We start from the raw sequence: 21116 nt of genomic DNA, 5'->3' as shown, positions 1-21116 counted from the left end.
GCAAAAGCACTCCCGCTTTCAGATGTACGCTGGTTTGATGTGTGTTTCTGCTACAGACGTCAATGCTGGAATAAATAAATACATGAGCTTCGAGTCCAGAGAGATGCAGACGTGTGTGAGTGTGTGAGGACGTGTGAGAGAGCTTGTCCAGGGATTTTTAGTGTACTAAAACTAACACACACACATATATATGTATGTGTTTTATTTATATTTACGGAGTGTGTTTTAACGTGTGTGTGGTTGTGACGGGTGGCATTAGGGAGGCAGGTGGTACTGCCGCTTTGCATTAATTCTCAGCTTTTTCCCAGCTTCACCAAACAGCGGGCGGCACAATGAAGCCGTGGGGAACAGAAGGTGTGAGGAGTACGACAGCGTGAAGCTGAGCATGTGTGTGTGTGTGTGTGTGTGTCACTCGATGCTATACTTTTGAAAGCAAACCCAGATTAGGACAAACAACTGTTAATTTGTTGTAGTATGAGGTCCAGTCAAACGGCGTGTTTGAGTGTGTAACAGGTGCCATCTGGGTAAATAATGACTTAAAATAGCTGACATCAACTTTTAATCTAAGTGTTTTTTAAAAACTATCTTTTTAATGTTTTTCTTTCGAGTGCTTTCTTCATGAAAATATGAATTTTTGTCCTGTGTCCCCAACTTGCTACATTAACAAACTTATATGTACTGTATGTACGCAGAGGTGTAAAGTCCAGGTTCAGAAAGTAAAAGTCCTCCTCAGTATTTTGTCCCATTCACCTGATTTGAGCCAGGAGATAATTAGAGAACTAATTAGTGAAATCTATACACCTCTATGTACGTATGTATATGTATGTAAATATGTACATAAAGGCTATTATTTACATCAGTAGTCTTTAGTTTATTGACATATTTTTGTTCTGCATTAACCAAGTGTGTGTCTTATTGATGTGTTAGTGTGTGTTGTGTTGGTGTGTGTTCAGACAGACAGACAGTGTCTCAGCATGTCTCTGATGAAGGGTTCAGGCGTGTGCTGTGCCCGTCTCACACCTCCATCACCCCCCCACCCACATCACATCACTCCATCGCTTCAGTCAGGCTGAGCTCAACACACACTACATCACACATCACTGCCAGACATGCACGCTTTACACCACCTGTCAGAAGGTTTTTTTTAATGTTTTTGAAGCCTCTTCTGCTCACCAAGGCTGCATTTATTTAATTAAAAGTACAGTAAAAAAGGCCTATATTTTAAAATGTAATTTATTCCTGTGATCAAAGCTGAATTTTCAGCATCATTACTCCAGTCTTCAGAGTCACATGATCCTTCAGAAATCATTCTAATATGATGATCTGATGCTCAAAAAACATTTATGATTATTATGTTGAAAACAGTGTCCACAATCATTTTTGTTTGGGGTAAAGACATTTAAAATGTTACAAAATATTTATATTTTAAATAAATGCTGTTCTTTTGAACTTTCTGTTCGAAGAATCCACAAAAAAAAAAGTATCATGGTTTCCACAAAAATATGAAGCAGCATGACTGTTTTCAACATTGATGATAATCATAAATGTTTCTTGAGCAGAAAATCATCATATTCGAATGATTTCTGAAGGATCATGTGACTCTGAAGACAGCGGTGCTCGTACATCTGAAATCCCGTCGCTTGCACATGCACAGCTCTTCGTAACACTCATAAATATTATCATATTGCGTATAAATATTTTGCATGCAGTAAGGCGAGTCACATTCTGTCCATACTTCAAACACACACGCACGTACGCACACACACATGGAAAAAACGTGTGTTACATTATTGCATGACTGATAATTGAACTAGGCCTAACTAGTCACACATCTTCACTTTGTATTTAAAGCACTGATCAGTTTGTGCTATGCATTAAAAAGTGTTGTTTTTTCCAGTTACAAAGACCGTGCATGCTCTCTCTCTCTCTCACACACACACACTTACACTCTCATACACTCTATACATGCATCAGATGGATATATTCAGCTTGTGTTGTTGAAGCTTCCCCATGAGTGATATGTCCTTCAGACCGTATAAAGTTATGCAGAGCGTTAGTCTGTAATGAACGGGACTCTGGAGTGTCTTACCGGACCCCGGGGCCAGGAGCCAGCTGTACAGGTATCCCGCCGCCAGGGAGAAGTAGAGCACCAGGGCCCGCTGCCCGTTCACCGTGTCCAGAATGTGCTCCACCGTCACGGGGGTGTACGGGTCCGAGTCGTGCTGGCCCGTCTGTCTCTCCACCAGCAGATCGGCAAAGGCCCGAGTGCGTCCGCGCTCCGCCACGGCCAGAGCTTCGTCATGATGCCCTGAGTAACACATTACAGAATCAGCCTTTATTTGTCATTGCATCGGGATACAACAACAGGTCAACGCTGGTCTTCATAAAGCTATGATCACATCAAGTATTTCTTACTCCATTTACTGAGATCATTGACTGAGATCATTTCATCGTTGCTGTCAGGAGGAAACCTTGAATCTCCATGTCTCATTTTTATTCATTAATCATTACTATTGATCACCCTTTGCATCTGTCTGTGGGTTTTGCAAAATGCAAACCAATGAAAAGTGTTAAAAGAGCTTGTGACTAAACCTCATAACTCTCTCAAACTGTCAGTCAAACATCAAAACTCAATCGTGAATGAAATGCCGCGCACGGTTTGAAACATCTCTGCTTGTTTGCAATGCAATGGTTAATAAAGTACAGTGTTTTCTTTACTCTATAAACACTATATATATATATATGTTTTATGTATTTGAGGAGGGGAGAAGAGTGTCCTAGTTTAGCATTTGCCAGCGAATTATTGTTTTATATTACACATTTTTTCTCGTAGTCTTTCACGATGCAATTTTGTGCTTTTTATATCTTGTAATGCTTCTAATGTACGGAAAATAAACTCAAAATCAATATTTACACTACTGTCTAAAAATTTGGGGTCAATTTCTTTTAAATATTTTTACTCAGCAAGGATGCATTATGTTTATCAAGTGAAAGTAAAGACATTTATAATGTTACAAAAGATTTGTATTACAAATAAAAACTTCTTTTGAATCAAAGGATCCTCTAAGAAAAATACCACAGTGTACACAGAAATATATAATACAAGAAACATTTTTGATTATCATCAATGTTGAAAACAGTTGTGCCGCTTCAGCACAACTGTATTCAACATTGATAATAATCATAAATGTTTCTTGAGCATCAAATCATCATATTAGAGTGATTTCTGAAGGATCATGTGACACTGAAGACTGGAGCAATGATGCTGAAAACTCAGCTTTGATCACAGGAATAAATTAGTTTTAAATATATTCACAGCTATTCTAAATTGTAAATATTTCAAAACATTACTGTATTTCCCCCCAAATAAATCTGACGAGCATAAAAGACTTTTAAGACTTCTAAACATCTATAAAACCTTGAACAAAGATGCATTTGCTTGAAAAGCAACACTGCATATATTTTTCACATTTTAAGTATAAACTCATCTACAATAATAAATAAATGTGTCATGTTTCAAGGATTTTTAGATATCTGAACTGGTAAACAAGTCAAAAAAGATTAATTAACTCATTAAGTCGTCATATTTTTAGCAGTGTCCAGTCAGCTGGTCATTTTAGCTAAATAAATAGTGACTTTATAGTGACTGTACATTAATCCTTAAGCGTTTAAACACTGTTCTGTGGTTTGAATGGTTACCAAATGATATAAGCAGGAAGGAAGAAGACGAGGAGAATATTTATACCAAGGCTGACAAGGACCCTCTGGAGAGCCTGGTACGAGGACGTCTGCAGGTCGAACAGCGAGAGCTTGTAGTCGGTGCTGTGCTGGGCTTCATGACGAATGGTCTCGAACAGAGCCGACGCACGGTACAGCTGTGAGGCAAAAACAAGATTCACACATGTGTTAATAATAAAGCACTGACCTGCTCTGACACCGATCACGAAACACTGCAACGTGTGTTATCACGCTACAGAGAAACATGACGCCTAATGAGACCAGCGTGTTTGTCTGCAGTGCTCAGATGTGACCAGCGGAGGGCAGCAGACTTCTACGCCTAAAACACACATCAGTTTCACACATTTCTGTGCTTGTTTTCTTGCAGCCTTTAATCAAATCACAGAAAGTCAAGACAAAGCCCTTATGGAGCCTTTGAGCAACATAAAACCAATCTAGGCACGTGTGGAAATGAACGTCCTGAAACAGCCACAGTCGTGTTTGCACTGCAAGCGGCTCCTTCTCGTTTGGTGATGGAAAGTGTTTCGAGGCGAGTTAGTGTGTGGGGTGACTGACGTGGTATTTCTGGCTAATGATAAGCTCTCATTCAGAGTCAGCATACCTGTGTGTGTGTGTGTGACGCTGCCACCGCTGCCAGCTCCTGTGCGTGAGCGAGAAAACGAGTGTGTAGCTGACATCTGAGCTGAGAACAAACCTAAAGTAGTAATGCTAACTTAACTAAGTTTTTCAGTAGTGTGATGAATTTCTTCATGCCTTAAAATAGCTTGAATGTAACTCGACACCCTTGCCTCATTTAGTATCGGGGATCCATGAATATGCAAATTAGCCCCGCCTCCACTCACTCACTCAGCTCACAGATTCACTCGGTCAACTTACTGAGGTAACAACTCTTTACAACATCGGACACATAACGGCAATTAATATGATTAGCCTTTTGCTTGACTAAGTTATCAAACAGCTAATAATGTGTTGCTAATGTTACACAAACTATGCTCCCGTTCGCATCTTTCTTCTAACAATCATCAGAAACGATTTGAACAACTCAGAACGTCAGTGGAGAAAGGCATTTAGTTCATCATATCATAGTAATATACATCATACACCCGCTATACTGCTAAATCTACCCGAGCTTCCCTCGAGCCTCCTCTGCTAGTTCACTGTTAATGATATGCTAAAGCCCGCCGGCACGTTGATCTGATTGGTTACAAGGTAGTTTGTGACGTCAGAAACACCAGCGATTTTAAAGCGTGTTTTTGAGACTGTCTTTGGTTCACTGCAGTTTTAAGGAGAAAATACTCAGCAATGGTGTCGACTTATGAATAAAAAGCACATTAAAAACACCACATAGACATATTTACAACACTAAAAGCTTGATTTTCACCACAGGGGGACTATAAGTAGTTTTAGGATGTCTGATTCGTTTTAGTGAATTGATTCATTTACATGGTTCATGTATAGTAAATACCAATTCACAGATCAAGTAAATGATTTACAGATCATATAAATGATGCAATGATTAAATAGACAATTCACTGGTGAAATAAAAGATTTGCTAATCAATAAACGATTCACTGGTGATATAAAAGGTTCACTAATCAATAAACGATTCACTGGTGATATAAAAGGTTCACTAATCAATAAACGATTCACTGGTGATATAAAAGATTCAGTAATGAATAAAAGATTTACTGGTGAAATAAAAGATTCACTAATCAATAAACGATTCACTGGTGATATAAGAGATTCAGTAATGAATAAACGATTCACTGGTGATATAAAAGATTCAGTAATGAATAAACGATTCACTGGTGAAATAAAAGATTCGCTAATCAATAAACGATTCACTGGTGATATAAAAGATTCACTAATCAATAAACGATTCACTGGTAGGCTTGTTGCGATAGTCGGTGTTACCGGTGATACACGGTGTTTAACCCACCTACCGGTCATAGCACTTGACCACCGGCACCGTCCCCATCGTGTTGAAGTTTTAGCCTATAGTAAAGCACTTAATTCAGTTAGTGACTACGTGCCTTCGTAATTTAGCGTAAGCGGAACGAGCGCCGCACTAAAGCAGCAGGTGTCCGATTTCATTTATCATTTGAGGAGAGTGAGGCGAGCTAACTGGCAAAGGATGGCGGAAGATCTGGTTTCAAAGAGAAATGCAAAAGCACCTATTTGGAAATATTTTGGATTCAAACCAAATGCCAACAGGGAACCTGAAAACGTTAACGAGGCAACCTGTAAACTTTGCCTGATGAAAGTGGCAGCATCCGGAGGTAACACTTCGAATTTACACGCACATCTTCAAGCACACCACAAAAATGACACTTAAGTGTCCAGTGATTATTCGGGTAGGCTACCTTATTTAACGAAGTTTTTGATGTTCGTTCGTTTCATATTCGATGGTTGTGCGGTGTTTTTTTTTTTTTTTTGCTGAAAAAGGCAGGCACTTTATTTAACGAATAGTGATTTTTTTTATATAATTTCTTGTTTGATACTTGCACGATGTGTGCAGTGGTTCGTTTTGTTAATAAATGCACTTTAAAGGTGTTTCATAAGTGCTTTTGTTTAGTTTTTACATGGTGTGTTAAGTTATTATTCATTTTGCAATAAAGATGTGTGTAATACAAGCGAGTGTCTTATTGTTTTGTGTATTTTTATTAAGAATAAAATAAATTAACCCATGATTAATTCAAACAAATGCTACTGAATTGCCGCTAATTAAAGTGAAAGTAAATTGAGACGTGTGCACGTCCACATTTTCGGCCACCCGAAATGCCCGACACGCAACCCCGGTGACACCGGGATTACCGTTTTTTTTACACGTCGATTAACCGGTGGAAAAAATCCGTCACCGCAACATCCCTATTCACTGGTAATATAAAAGATTCAGTAATGAATAAACGATTCACTGGTGAAATAAAAGATTCGCTAATCAATAAACGATTCACTGGTGATATACAAGATTCACTAATCAATAAACGATTCACTGGTTAAATAAAATATTCACTAATCAATAAACGATTCACTGGTTAAATAAAAGATTCACTAATCAAATAAATGATTCACTGATCAAATTTCACAGTGTCTTCTTTTTTTGTAGTGAAATATTTAGTAAAGTGCTGCTTTTTGTCCCTGCGTCTTCAACTTAGTTAATATATTTTATAATTTATCACACTTTAGATTAGGGTTCAATTCTCACTATTAACTATAAACTATGACTTTTGCCTCAATAAACTCTTAATTACTGCTTATTAATAATTAGTGTAAGGTAAGTTAAGTAAGGTAGTTAAGTTTAGGTATTAGGTGGATTAAGGGATGTAGAATATGATCATGCAGAATAAGGCATTAATATGTGCTTTATAAGTACTAATAAACAGCCAATATCCTAGTAATATGCATGATAATAAGCAACTTAATAGTGAGCATTTGACCCTAAACTAAAGTGTTACCAAATTTTTGTTGCATATATATATATAAATAAGTTGTATATTCAATGTTGTATGTTCAATGTTATTCAGCGTACACGACTTGCAAATATTTTTTTCTTATTTTTAGCAGAAATCGGACTAAACTTAGTGAGGTTTATGCTTAAAACAAGAAAACTCACTTGGGAAGAGAAATATTAATGCAAGTTAATAAAAAGAAGTCTTAAAATCTAATGCAATTTGCTCCTCAAGCAAAGTCTTGTTTACAGAAATATTTCAATATTTTTACAGCAAAACTAGACATAAATACAGTTTATAAAAAAAACGGTAACTGAAAAAAAGGTGTAGGATTTATTTTGAAACCATTTCACTCAAAGATTGCTAATACATTTCACAAATAATTACAAAGAAATGTCAAGTAACACATTTAATTAAACGTGACATTTTGAAGCAGACAGACTAAATTAGTATTTTCTTGTAAAATACATTTTTTGTTTCATTTAGAACTTGGAAACATCCAAGTATTTTTCTGGTCAAGCCGTCCTCCTCCACACGAGCAGTATCTCGTACTTCAGCGCTCGTACCCCCCCCCCCCAGTGCTGGCTGATGCTGCATGTTTGAGTATTTATGTGTTTTCAAGATATATGTGTGTGTTTGTGGCGTGGAATGCAGCGTTTCTCAGGGGTTCGGCTGCAGAGAGCCCTTCATCAGCATACAGCACAGCCAGCCTGCAATCAATTAAGAGCGGAATGCATCAGCACACACACACACACACACACACCATCTGCAATCTGCGGCACTCCAGAACTGTCTATACATCACACACACACACACACACCAAACTGAGTCACCAGGGAGGAAGGCCATGAAAAGCTACTATTACTACACTCACACACGCTGTACTATCAGCTGACTCGGGTTTCTTTTCATTTTCTCCACTCCACGGCCTGAAACACTCTGCAAACGCAGACACAAACGCTCGGTCGACACATTACAAGAGCATGTGCACCTTCTGTCATATTTTGGAGGCTAAAATACTTTCTCATTGCCTAGTTTAATATGCAGAGATACCTATAGTTCATTCATAGGTCGTGTGTTGCTTTTTAAAGGGGACCTATATGCCCTTTTTCAAACTCTTAATGTTGTTTTTGGGCTCTACTAGAACAGGTTTTCATGTTGATTATTTTCCTTATATTCTCCATTGTTGCAGCTCCTCTCTTCCCAGTCTGTCAGTAACGCTCTGTTTACTTCCTGTCTCTGTGAAGCCCCTCCTTCTGAAAAGCACACTGTGCTCTGATTGGTCGGCTGGATCAGTGTGTTGTGATTGGTCAAGCACTTCGAGTGTGTTTGGGAAATGTCCCGCCCCTTACCATAACCGCCAGTTTCAACACACTACTAACTAACTCAACCAGGCCCCGCCCCTTTATTCTGCGAATGAATTATTTAAATGAGGAATCTTGTGACGGGTTATTTTATGACGAGGGCAGGGCAACCTGTCACTCACATGAGATCCACCAATAGTAAACCACAACCATCCAATCAATTCCCCACGGATAAAATCAAGCCCCGCCCACATTTGCTCTTGTTCCAGAAGCCGCTTCACTTGAACACACGTCACTATATGGAAGAAGAGACGAGCACAACTTCCATTTCATGCCACCTTCAACAATAACAACACTGACCCACGCTATATTTAGAGACCTGAATATGACTAAGACTTTTGCAGGACTCTTTTCTCTCAAGACACTAAGGGCCCTATTTTAACGATCTGAAACGCGAGTATCAAACGCGAAACGCAAGTAACTTTGTGGGGCGGATCTCGGCGCTGTTGCTATTATATCGGCGGGATAAATGACTCTAAAATCTAAAATGGGTTGGTCTGAAGTAGCTTCATTATATATGAACATGAAATGGGCGTAACATGAAATAAACCAATCAGAGCGTCATCTCACATTCCCTTTAAGAGCAGGCGCGCTTGTTCCATGGCGGGTTGCTATTATAACGGCGGATTTGCCAGGCGCGTGCCAGGAGCGGTTCACAGCCGAGGAGACCGACGTTCTCGTCAGGGCCGTAAAACACAGAGAAGTGACACTGTATGGGGATGGAGAAACACACCCAAATTAGCTTCGGTTAAACAGGCGTATAATAATTTGGGTAAATGTGTAAGCTGGATTTATGCCTATTCTTTAACATCTTCATGGACACCACAATGATTTCCCTCGTGTGGAATATTTTTCCTTGTAATAATGTATGGTTTGCAAAAATGGCAACTGCTGCGTCTGTGTAGATGAGATAAGTAAAGTGTATGCGCGTTGTGCACACGCTACATTATGGCCAAGCATGCGCCCTTAAAATAGCATCTGAATAACGCGCCACTGACTTTAGACTCGGTTTCTCCTGGTCTGTGGCGGAATTGTTTTCTGAAACTGCAAAATAGCACCAGGGAACGTTTGCGCCGGAACACGCCGCCTCTCTTCGCTGAACCACCCCCGGGAGCGCAAGTTCACCCATAAAAAACACCCATAATACCCCAGCAAACACCTAGCAATCATTTTTTTTAGAAACCCTTAAGTATTATAAAAAACAACAACAACATTTTTGGAGGGAAATTTTTTGTTAAAGTGACGTTTCCTTGTGAGATCTTGTAGCACACACACATCTGGACGTCTCAACAAAAGCAGCACTAATCTGAACGTGTAGTCCGTGGCGTGTTTGATTGACAGCTGCTGCCAGAGGCGCGTGAGGCTTGAGACTGACTGTCTCTCTTTCAGACGTCCCTCCCAATGGCACAGCTGGCTAATTGACAAAATTGCCTGTACGATGATATAAACACATTATCCTCTAATCTTCCGTCTCCCGGTAGACGTTCGGCACGTATGCGATCAACATCCTTGAGACCCGCCGTAACCGAGACGCGAGAACGGCTCTGTAAATTACAGAGGGAGAAGAACAATCTAGAGCTTTCCTGCCCAGACGGCCAAGATGAAATGTGATCCGAGCAGACGATTACAGACACGTCACTGTCTGAGCCGACCACCTAAAGAAATCAGCAAAAAAATCTAATAAAATCTGTCACTTTGAGCTCAATAAATAATATCAGAGGTTCAATACACACCTCAGTCTGGTTTCATGCTTTTTATTGGAAAGATTAGTGCACAAAGCAATCCTAAAATGTGACAGGAAAACAAACAGCGATGTCTAACTCATATCAAAAGTACACTTTTTTATTAATGATTCATATTCTTCCACATATTTTATATCCGGGGGAGTCATTTATTTTAATTTTTTTTAAGTTTATGAGGGCATTTTTCTTCACATTTATTTTATTTTAACATATTTTCAGTAAAAAAAAACCCACTTTAGATTAGTTTCACGTTCAGCAACACTCACTTATAAGACATTAAATACAGATTTAGGATTATAAATTGTTCTCACAGCAACTCACTCCAACATGAGCTCTTAAAGAGACAGCGCTCTTCAACAACTGAAGGCTTGAATCTTTACAATGATCTACCATTGCCCCTTTAATTTAGTGCATGATAACCTACTGTAAATGTTAAAATAGATTGGGATAAATATATATCCAACACTGACAAGTTTGGAGTCGGTAAGAAGGTAATGTTTTTGACAGGACTGTCGTATGCTCTGCATTTATTTGATCAAAAATACAGTAAATCAGAAATATTGTGAAATATTATTACTATTTAAAATAACTGTTTTCTATGTGAATATATAGTAAAGTGTGTGATCAAAGCTGAATTTTCAGCATCATTACTCCAGTCTTCAGTGTCACATGATCATTCAGAAATCATTATAATATGATGATTTGATGCTCAAGACAAAAAAATGTCAGGATTCTTTGATGAATAGAAAGTTCAGAAGAAAAATTAACTTTTGTATCATTATAAATGTCTTTACTGTCACTTTTGATAAATTTAATGTCTTTGCTGGATAAAAGTATTAAAAGTCATATATAGATGATATCATGTATCCCTAAAATATTATTAAATGATTTATTCAAACAGACATTTAAACTAATCTATCTGGAGTATTTCTGCCACTTTCAGGTTGATTTCTGTTCTTTTTGTGATTCACTTGGACCCTTTAGTATTGACTTGTGAATCATTCGACTGTAAAAACGTAGTTCAAGCTGTGGTGCTCTCAAAACAAAGCTCTGTTTGCACTTCAGCACGTCCATTTCTGAAGCGATCGATGGTGTGCGTTTACGCCGGGACTATTTCCTTCACTTTAGGCACAGACATCACACACTGCGGCTTTGAGTGACTCAAATGAATCACTGAATCGGTTCACTGAAGCGAACGAATGGAATCCGATCAGATGAATCGCGCAACATCCAAATCCTAAGCAGGGATTCCTCAAACAAACCATGAGCTGGAGTGTTTGCCGTTCGTCTCGTTTGGACTGAATCAATTAGGGCCTGAAAGCAGAGAGTGTGTGTTTGTGCAGCGAGACTCCCTGAACATCAAAACCAGCCTCTTTGTTTGTCTCACACAATGATGAAGTTACAAGTGAAGAGTCTGACGGCGATGACAAGTCCGCAAACACACGTACGCCTACAGACACATCATTAGAAGAAGCAGAGACAGTGGAGCTCTGTCAAGAAGAGCGTTCATGAGCGTCGTGTGCATCTGTGCGGGGACTGCGGTAAATTGGCTGTGTGTGTGTGTGTGTGTGTGTGTGTGTGTTGTACCTGGTGCTGGGATTCCTCCAGATTGCCGCTGGCCCACAGCGAGAGCCCCAGACGGTGTCGAATCTTGGCCTCGTCCTCTCGACGGCCCAACTGCTCCGCCAGACGCAGACCTGAGACACACCGAAACAGAGATTTACACACAAATGCTTCTCCAGGAACTATTTTAAATGAACAATTTAAAGGGGTGATATAATACCCTAAGTTTTAGCTCAAAATACCCCACAGATATTTTTATATAGCATGTTAAAATTGCCACTTTTTGAGGGTGAGCAAAAAAACACAGTTTTTGTGTCTGTCCCTTTAAATGCAAATGAGCTGCTGCTCCCGGCACAGGGGGCGGAGCTACAACAGCTTGCACTCACACAGACATGCACTGAAAATTTCAAAAACTTTTAGCCTTTTATGTTCAAACCGGATTCAGACAATGATGGAGAGACTCAAGAAGAAGTGACAACATGTAGAAGCAACAGGACATTTCTGAATGGTTAGTTGATGAATTTATGCAGCTTATGTGTAGTTATCTTCTAGTCATTAGCATATTCTGTCTTGATAATCTATAAATCGTGTTCTGGGGGCGGGGTTTATGTAAATTCTAGGGTTGGTGATGTCACTAACCCTGGAGGAATGTGGTGTAGTCTCTACCAGCCGTTTGTTGTAGTCCTTAAAAAGCGATTTCTTTAAAAGCAAATATCTCCCTTTGCTTTGAACTTTGAGCGTTGTAATTTTGCAGATGTTGTTTATGCTCAAACAGCAACATTACACACTAACTAAAGTTAGAGAAGTGAAATCATAATCAACCACCCCTTTGAGTTTACTCATCCCAACCCCATGGCAAAAAGTGCTTTACTTGTTTTAATATATCAAGATTGTATGCTTTATGGCTTTTAGTCTGTTTGTTTGCAGTATAGATGCAGTAAAGTTTATAATTGCATTTAAATTAGTCTTTCTCTTCCAGACAAAGATTGTTATTTTATTATTATTATTATTATTATTTATTAATATTTTGAATAAAGCTTTTATTTTTTATTTTGATGTTGAGATTTAGCAATGTGCTTGTCATTTTATGTATTTTTAATATATATTTAATGAATTAATATATATTTTAAACAACATTTCTATTTAGCTTTCAGTTTTAGCATTTTAGTAGACTTTTTTTATAACACTTAATTGACAAGGCAACTTTTCTAATTTTCATTATTTATTATTTTTTTTTTTTTTGTTTAAGCTTTTACCTCATATTTGTAATTTATATTCCTACCATTTATATTTCAATTGACCAAAACATTTCAAAATAGTTTTAGTTAACTTTAACAACACACACAGTGTTTTGTCCATATCGTGACCAGGTGTTGCCAAGATTCAAAAATGAGTTACAATTCATAAATTAAACTTAATAAGCTGTTTGGTTAGTATGGAAATAATGTATATCGGATTGATTTCTGAAGGATCATGTGACACTGAAGACTAGAGTTAAGATGCTGAAAATTCAGCTTTGATCACAGGAATAAATTACATTTTCACATATATTCAAGCAGAAGAGACTTCTTTCAAATACATTAAACAATCTTACCAACCCCAAACATTTGAACAGTAGTGTATATACTTTGATTTCATACTTTTTCCTTCCGTTTTATCAGGAAGAAGGGTTTAGGAAAAAAAACAAACATGCATTTTCTTTTGTTGGGTGAAGTATTCCTTTAATAAAAGCATAACCAAAACTTTAAAGTGGTTGAACTCAGTTCTCGTATGCATTGTTTTTAAATTCATATTTTGGTGCGCTCTGCAATTAATCATCCTACAATAACAGCCTCCAAAACATTCCCTTGTCTTTTCTTCCTCCATTCTTTTCATTCTCTCTGTTTTCATGTTTTTCATCACCAGACTTTGACATGGCTGTCGGGACGCGCTGGTATTTAGGTCTCCTCAGGCACTGATCTGAAGAAAAGCCTCAGAAATGATTTTTTTCCCCGTTCAACACAGACTTTAATCGCGTTTCAATACCACTTTGATTCCTTTTGAGTTCAAACCCAAGACAAAAGAAATGTTCAGTAAAACACTCCCCCCCTCAACACCATCTACACGACCACATCGCTCTGAATTACACACACTGTATGTATTTAGTGAAGTCATGTCTCTAATGGGTAAATACGACACTAATATCCAATTATCCATTTCTTTATCCTAAATATGTCTTTGTAAACAACTGTTTTAAAAAAAAATTTATAACAGAAAGTAGTATGCAGTATGCAAACTGTTTGACAGTCAGATCAACTAATCAAAGGTCATGTCTAGAACATTGTTGCCCTTGTCTTGATGATGTTTTTGTGCTTTAGAACAGGTTTTCCTGCTTGAATGTTGATTATTTTCCTCATATTCTCCATTGTTGCAGCTCCTCTCTTCCCAGTCTGTCAGTAACGCTCTGTTTAGTTCCTGTCTCTATGAAGCCCCTCCTTCTGAAAAGCACACTGTGCTCTGATTGGTCGGCTGGATCAGTGTGTTGTGATTGGTCAAGCGCTTTGAGCGTGCTTGAGAAATGTCCCGCCCCTTACAACCACAACTGTAAAAAAAATATGGACGTAGTGTCCGTGGCGTCACCCGTAGTGTTTCTGAAGAGCATTTTTGAAGCCCAAAGTGGGCGGAGCCGGCCGTCGCCATCTTGGTTGCGCGTCACTCCCGGATAACAGAAAATGGGCAAAGAGGCGGATTAGCTGAGGTGACGCTAACAGACAGCAGACAAACGGCTAGTAGTGACATCAACAGCAATCAACCTGTCACTCAAGTGGCCACGCCCTTAATTGTGCAGAACTTTAAGGCTTAATATAATTTAAACAGATGAGTTATAAAAAAATGAACCCCCCTCACAGTTGTCATGAAGGGCAAAATTAGCTATATAGACCGAAACCACTTTATGTACCAGAATGTAAACAATACTTTTTTCTGCTGTAAAGTTGGGCATTTTAACATGGGGGTTTATGGGACTGACTCTCTTTTGGAGCCAGTCTCTAGTGGCCAGTCGATGAATTGCAGTTTAAGTCACTTACGTGTCGGATTCAAGAAAGAGACCGGAAGGCTGCCGCTTGGTATCAACCAAAAGTACATTTCCGGTCGTTAATTTTCCATTGCCGAACCAATCCAACACCTTCATTATCAAACACACAAAATGCGGAGCCTGACAAGCTATGGCTCACCGGCCCACATGTTTTGTTCTCCACACAACTTAAATCTTAAATTAAACGCTAAACCGAGCTGAGAGTCCGACATTTCCTCCACTCTTAGTTAATTGGCTGTCAGATGGAAGGACGCGGTGGCCTTTGGCAAAGAGTCTGCGAGACGGGATCCACATCTATCTGTCCTTTCCCCACTGTCCTCCGCCACTCTCGCAGGAGGGAAGAAGCGGTGAGGTCACTGTCAAAAGTCCTGGATGAAGGCGATTAAAGCGTGCGGCCGCCCGTGAGCCGCTCGGTTCCTGACAGCTGACAGAACTGAGGAAAGCCATTTCAGAAACACCGGCGAGACAGGACAGCTTTTATTGAGTGGACACCTAATTCAACTACAAACCCTTTTAACAAAACGGTCTAGTGACAAGAAATTATTTTCCACGAACTGGTACTTTTAGGTGAACCAGTGCAAAAAATCGCTCCACATAATCAGGTTATGACGTCACATATGTGACCCTGGACCACAAAACCAGTCACATGGGTAAATTTTTCGAAATTGAGATATACACCACCTGAAAGCTAAATAAGCTTTCCATTGATGTATGGTGTGTTAGGATAGGACAATATTTGGCCGAGATACAACTATTGAAAATCTGGAATCTGAGGATGCAAAAGAATCGAAACATTGAGAAAATCTCCTTTAAAGTTGTTCATTTATGTTGGCGATTGTGCAGCATTCACTCACAAAAATAAATGTTTTATATATTTACGGTAGGAAATTTACAAAATATCTTCATGGAACATGATCTTTACTTAATATCCTAATGATTTTTGGCATAAAAGAAAAATCGATCATTTTGACCCATACAATGTATTGTTGGCTATTGCCACAGATATACCCGTGCGACATGTGACTGGTTTTGTGATCCAGGGTCACATATACACAATACTATTATTAAAGCACCCAATAATGAAGCGTTTGACATACTTTTCATATAAGCCATGAGACACTGGTTTAACTAGTTCACTAAAAACAACCAGTTCAAATGAATTTGTTCACGAACCGGACATCAGTAGCTTCGTCGTGTTAGAGAGCGCTCACCCGTACCCGTACTCAAATAGGATTATAATAGCAACATACGGTGGATTGATAACACGCTCCAGCTCAGAGTAACACCAGAAGCCAAACAAATGAGCTGAATTTCAATGTCCTCAGAGGGAGCGAACCACCAGATGTCTCTGTGAGCGTGTAAACATGGGCTTCAGAGTCTGAGCGTGACGTTTATACCTCCATGAACAACGTCCTGACATCTTTAGTTGTTTCACTCTCAACTGAATAAAGATCTGAAAGTGGTATAAGGGTGAAGAATCATCAGTTCAATCGTCTGAACACATTAATCAGTCATTATTCAGGACTTTTTTGATGTGCATCTAGGAATTTTCTCACTAAATAAACAATATATCCACTTAATTGTGACTTTTTCTAAAGAAATGAATACTTTTATTCAGCAAGGATGCATTCAATTGGTCAAAAGTGACAGTAAAGATGTACAACTGTTACAAAATATTACCATTTTAAATAAATACTGTTCATTTGAACTTTCATCAAAGAATCCTGAAAAGTCGTGGTTTCTACCAAATATTATAATAGCAACATTGATAATAATAATCAGAAATGTTTCTTGAGCAGCAATTAAGCAGATCAGAATGATTTCTGAAGGACCATGTGACACTGGAGACTAGAAATGTAAAATTGTAATTTTAGATTGTAAAAATATTTTACTGTATTTTGATCAAATAAATGCAGCCTTGATGAGCAGAAGAGACTTCTTTCAAAAGCATTAAAAAACCTCAGAGATTCCAAACTTCTGATTGGTAGTGTGTGTGTGTGTGTGTGTGTGTGTGTGTGTGTGTGTGTGTGTGTGTGTGTTTAAAACCTTTTATGCTCATCCTGTTGTTTGCATCCAGGATTGCTTATGTAATATTCCAATATGTGCATAAAACCCAACTATATATCATTAAGACTCCTTTGACTCTTTTGCCAGTAAACAACCATCTAGCAACTCACACACGTGCACGCACACACACACACACACACACACACACACACTCATACATGCAAACACGCACACACGCATAAACAAACACATGCACACAAACACACACACACACACACACATGCAAGCACAAACACACGCACACACACAAACACACACACATGCACCTAGCAACACGCACGCACACACATACACAAATACACACACGAACACATTCAAACATGCACACACACTAACAGACACAAATGCACGCAAACACGCAAACACACACACAAACGCACACACACGCACCTAGCAACACGCACACAGGCACACATACACACACAAACACACACACAAACATACATCCAAACTTGCACACACACACACACAAACAAACACACACACGCACACACACACACACACACACACACACACACACACACACAAACAAACACACACACACAAACAAACACACACACACAGGAACACACTTTACTATTGTTCTGGAAAATTCCTTTCTCTCCAGAACTTCGGATCATTTGTAAACGACACACAGCTGCGCCTCTCACCTTCCTGCAGGTACATGACGGACTGCGAGTAGTTCTGCAGAGCGTGGTGTGTTCGGCCCAGGCTGCTGTAGGCCAGAGTCTTGGCCACCAGGTCATTGGTCTGAGCAGCGACGCTCAGATGCTGCTCCTGATAAACCACGGCACGCTCGAAGTTCCCCAGAGACTCGTAGGTGAGTCCCAGGTTCCCGTAGGCCCGGGCCTGACAGCCGGAGCTGCCGGTCTCCTCCGCGATCTGCAGGTCCAGCTGGTGAAACTGCAGAGCCGTGTCGTGCTCGCCCATCAGCTGGTACACAGCGCCCAGCCCGCAGCTGGCGTCGCCCTCCAGCAGCCGGTCCTGTGTGTCGCGGGCGATGGCGAGCTGCCGCTCCAGGCATGAGATGGCTTGCTCGTAGTTCCCCAGCTGGCTGTGCAAACTGCCCAGTTCTCCGTACGCCTGGGCCTTTCCTCCACACTCGCCCAGCTCATGAGCCACAACCAGACGCTTCTCGAAACACACCAGAGACTGCTGGAGGTTCCCCATCGCCCTGGGACACACACAACACACATTACACACATATAGGAAAAATATATGTGTATAAAAAATACTTAAATAAATAAATAAATAAATAAATAAATAAATAAATAAATAAATAAATGTAATATAATGTATAATACATTTTTATTTTTAAAATTTTTAAACAAATAAAAGTAGATCCAAAATACTGAAAAAGTACTGGCTGAGACACACATTGTAAAACATACATACAGTGTAAAAATAAATAAATATATATATATATATACATACACACACACACAACACACATTACACACATATAGGAAAAAACTCATCCAAAATACTTAGATGAAACTGAAAAATTGGACTGGTTAAGCCACATTGTAAGTAAGTAAATAAATAAATAAATGTAATATAATGTATAATAATTTGTTTGTGTGTATGTATATATATATATATATACAGTGCAATGCATAAGTGAATACACCCATGCTAAAGTTGACTAAAAAGAGGAATAAAAAATCATATTTTGGAAATTGAACTTAATGCCTTAATTTAAAAAATGAGGAAAAATCCAACCTTTAAGGACACCAATTTTCTTTGTGAATGAATAATGTATCGTAAATAAATAAATGTTCTTCCTTAAAATACATGGTGCATAAGTGAGTACACCCCTATGTTAAATTCCCATAGAGGCAGGCAGATTTTTATTTTTAAGTATTTAAAAAAAAAAAATTTTAGGATACTATGCATCCTGATAAAGTTCCCTTGGCCTTTGGAATTAAAATAGCCCCACATCATCACATAGCCTTCACCATACCTAGAGATTGGCATGGAGTACTTTCCATAAGATCATCTCTCAATGCAAATCAAACTAGCTTTTAGGCTAACTGAAATAAAATCATGCCAATCTCTAGGTATGGTGAAGGCTATGTGATGATGTGGGCTATTTTAATTCCAAAGGCCAAGGGAACTTTATCAGGATGCATAGTATCCTAAAAAAAAATAAAAAAAAATACTTAAAAATAAAAATCTGCCTGCCTCTATGGGAATTTAACATAGGGGTGTACTCACTTATGCACCATGTATTTTAAGGAAGAACATTTATTTATTTACGATACATTATTCATTCACAAAGAAAATTGGTGTCCTTAAAGGTTGGATTTTTCCTCATTTTTTAAATTAAGGCATTAAGTTCAATTTCCAAAATATGATTTTTTATTCCTCTTTTTAGTCAACTTTAGCATGGGTGTATTCACTTATGCATTGCACTGTATATATATATATATATATATATATATATATATATATATATATATATACTTAAAATGTTTGTTTTTTTTAAATTTTACACAAATAAAAGTAGATCCAAAATACTGAAAAAATATTGGCTGAGACACACATTGTAATACATACATACAGTGTATATATATATATATATATATATATATATATATATATATACACACAATGCATAATGCAATTTAAATAAATTGTTTTAAAAAATAACATCAACAGCAATACGATAAAAGATGACGATATCTAATCAATAATTATTAATACTAACTATATATATATTATTATTATTATTATTATTAATACTGACTATATATATATATATATATATATATATATATATATATATATATATATATATATATATATATATATATATTAATACTGACAATATATTAATACTGACAATATATATATATGTATATGTGTATATACACAGTGCATATATAATGCAATTTAAATAAATTGCTGTAAAAATTTACATCAACAGCAATACGATAAAAGATGACAAAATCTAATCAATAATTATTAATACTAATAATTGTAATAAAATAACTGTTATTATTAAAATATAATTGATCTCATAGTGGATTTTACACTTAGTAAGAAGGAGATCCAAAATCTATGATTGGATACGCCACACTGTAAAAAAACATATAAATAAAAAATATATAAACATAAATAAATACATAATTAAAAAACAATCTAACTGATGTCACCGAAGTGCATATTTCATCTGATTACATTTTAGTGCTTTTCATTTGATTAATAAAAGCAGGACAGTGATGTTACTACGGTTAAATCTGTCTCATCGCTTCATTAGCTCACAGTGTGTCGTCGTCTGCCAGACTGCTATAATCAAATAAAAATAAGTGCAAAACAAATTTCAATTCGACTAACAAACTCCAGAATGTTTACATGCCGATAATGTTTTGAGATTCATGCATTCCTTTTAATATAATCCTCGTCGCATGAAACAGAATCTGGAAACACGGTTCTATCAGTGTAGTTTAATGGTGCTAAAATACTGAATGTGAGGCAATCACGAGGGAGCGCACGCTTTAGATCGATATGAGCTATTTGAGCAACACACAGGTGGCGTCGCAACTTCATTTGGAAAGAGAAATATATAGTCCATACGCTCTCATCCATCGGGAGAGCAAGTTCGAAAAGCGGCTCTCTGTGGAATAACAAACCCAGGCTTAATTCATACAGGGACTCGCTCACTACTTAGGTAGCATAAAAGCGATGCATCATTACCCCTTGTTGTCCTGTCACTTGAAATTACAGCAACATCAGTCTCGTTGAAAGGCCCTGCCTCATTTCAATATAAATGAAACAAATAGCTTTTAACGCGGGCCTCTAATGAGGTTCTTGTTGGATTCTTCTGTGCTATCTGAGGTAAAGCTGCTCTCCGCTGAGGGGAGTCCAAGCGCATTGTCACGACTGACAGTGTAATTTACCTTCCCGTTGGACTGTGGGAAGGATGGGGGTTTGGGTTTGGACGAGGTTTGCTCATTTCGGGCCCGGTGTGAGTTCTCTCCCCACAATCCGCAGTGTCGAGCTTTTGACAGGCCCCTGCAGCAAACCATTCATCATATTTCATGCCCATATACACGTGTGGGGAGTTTAGGTAAGCAGAATCCACTAGGGTTTGTGACGGGAGCTGGAACGCTTATAG

General features: G+C 38.2%; 1 protein-coding gene across 3 annotated transcripts in view; it reads right to left on the bottom strand.

The window, feature by feature from the left end:
- Window positions 1-21116, bottom strand: part of ttc28 (tetratricopeptide repeat domain 28) — a 301508-nt gene that overhangs the window by 26353 nt on the left and 254039 nt on the right. For all 3 annotated transcript variants that reach the window (XM_084105072.1, XM_084105073.1, XM_084105074.1), the window contains 4 exons: window positions 17647-18170; window positions 11881-11990; window positions 3746-3875; window positions 2090-2308 (listed from right to left, as the gene is read on the bottom strand). In XM_084105072.1, the coding sequence (XP_083961198.1) occupies window positions 2090-2308; window positions 3746-3875; window positions 11881-11990; window positions 17647-18170 (983 nt within the window). The remainder of the gene's footprint in view (window positions 1-2089; window positions 2309-3745; window positions 3876-11880; window positions 11991-17646; window positions 18171-21116) is intronic.

This window comes from Abramis brama (genome assembly GCF_963993115.1).
Source record: "Abramis brama genome assembly, chromosome: 25".
In the NCBI taxonomy this organism is placed as follows: Eukaryota; Metazoa; Chordata; class Actinopteri; order Cypriniformes; family Leuciscidae; genus Abramis; species Abramis brama.
The sequence above is the reverse complement of the archived record's forward strand: the minus strand, read 5'-3'. Positions and strand labels throughout refer to the sequence as shown.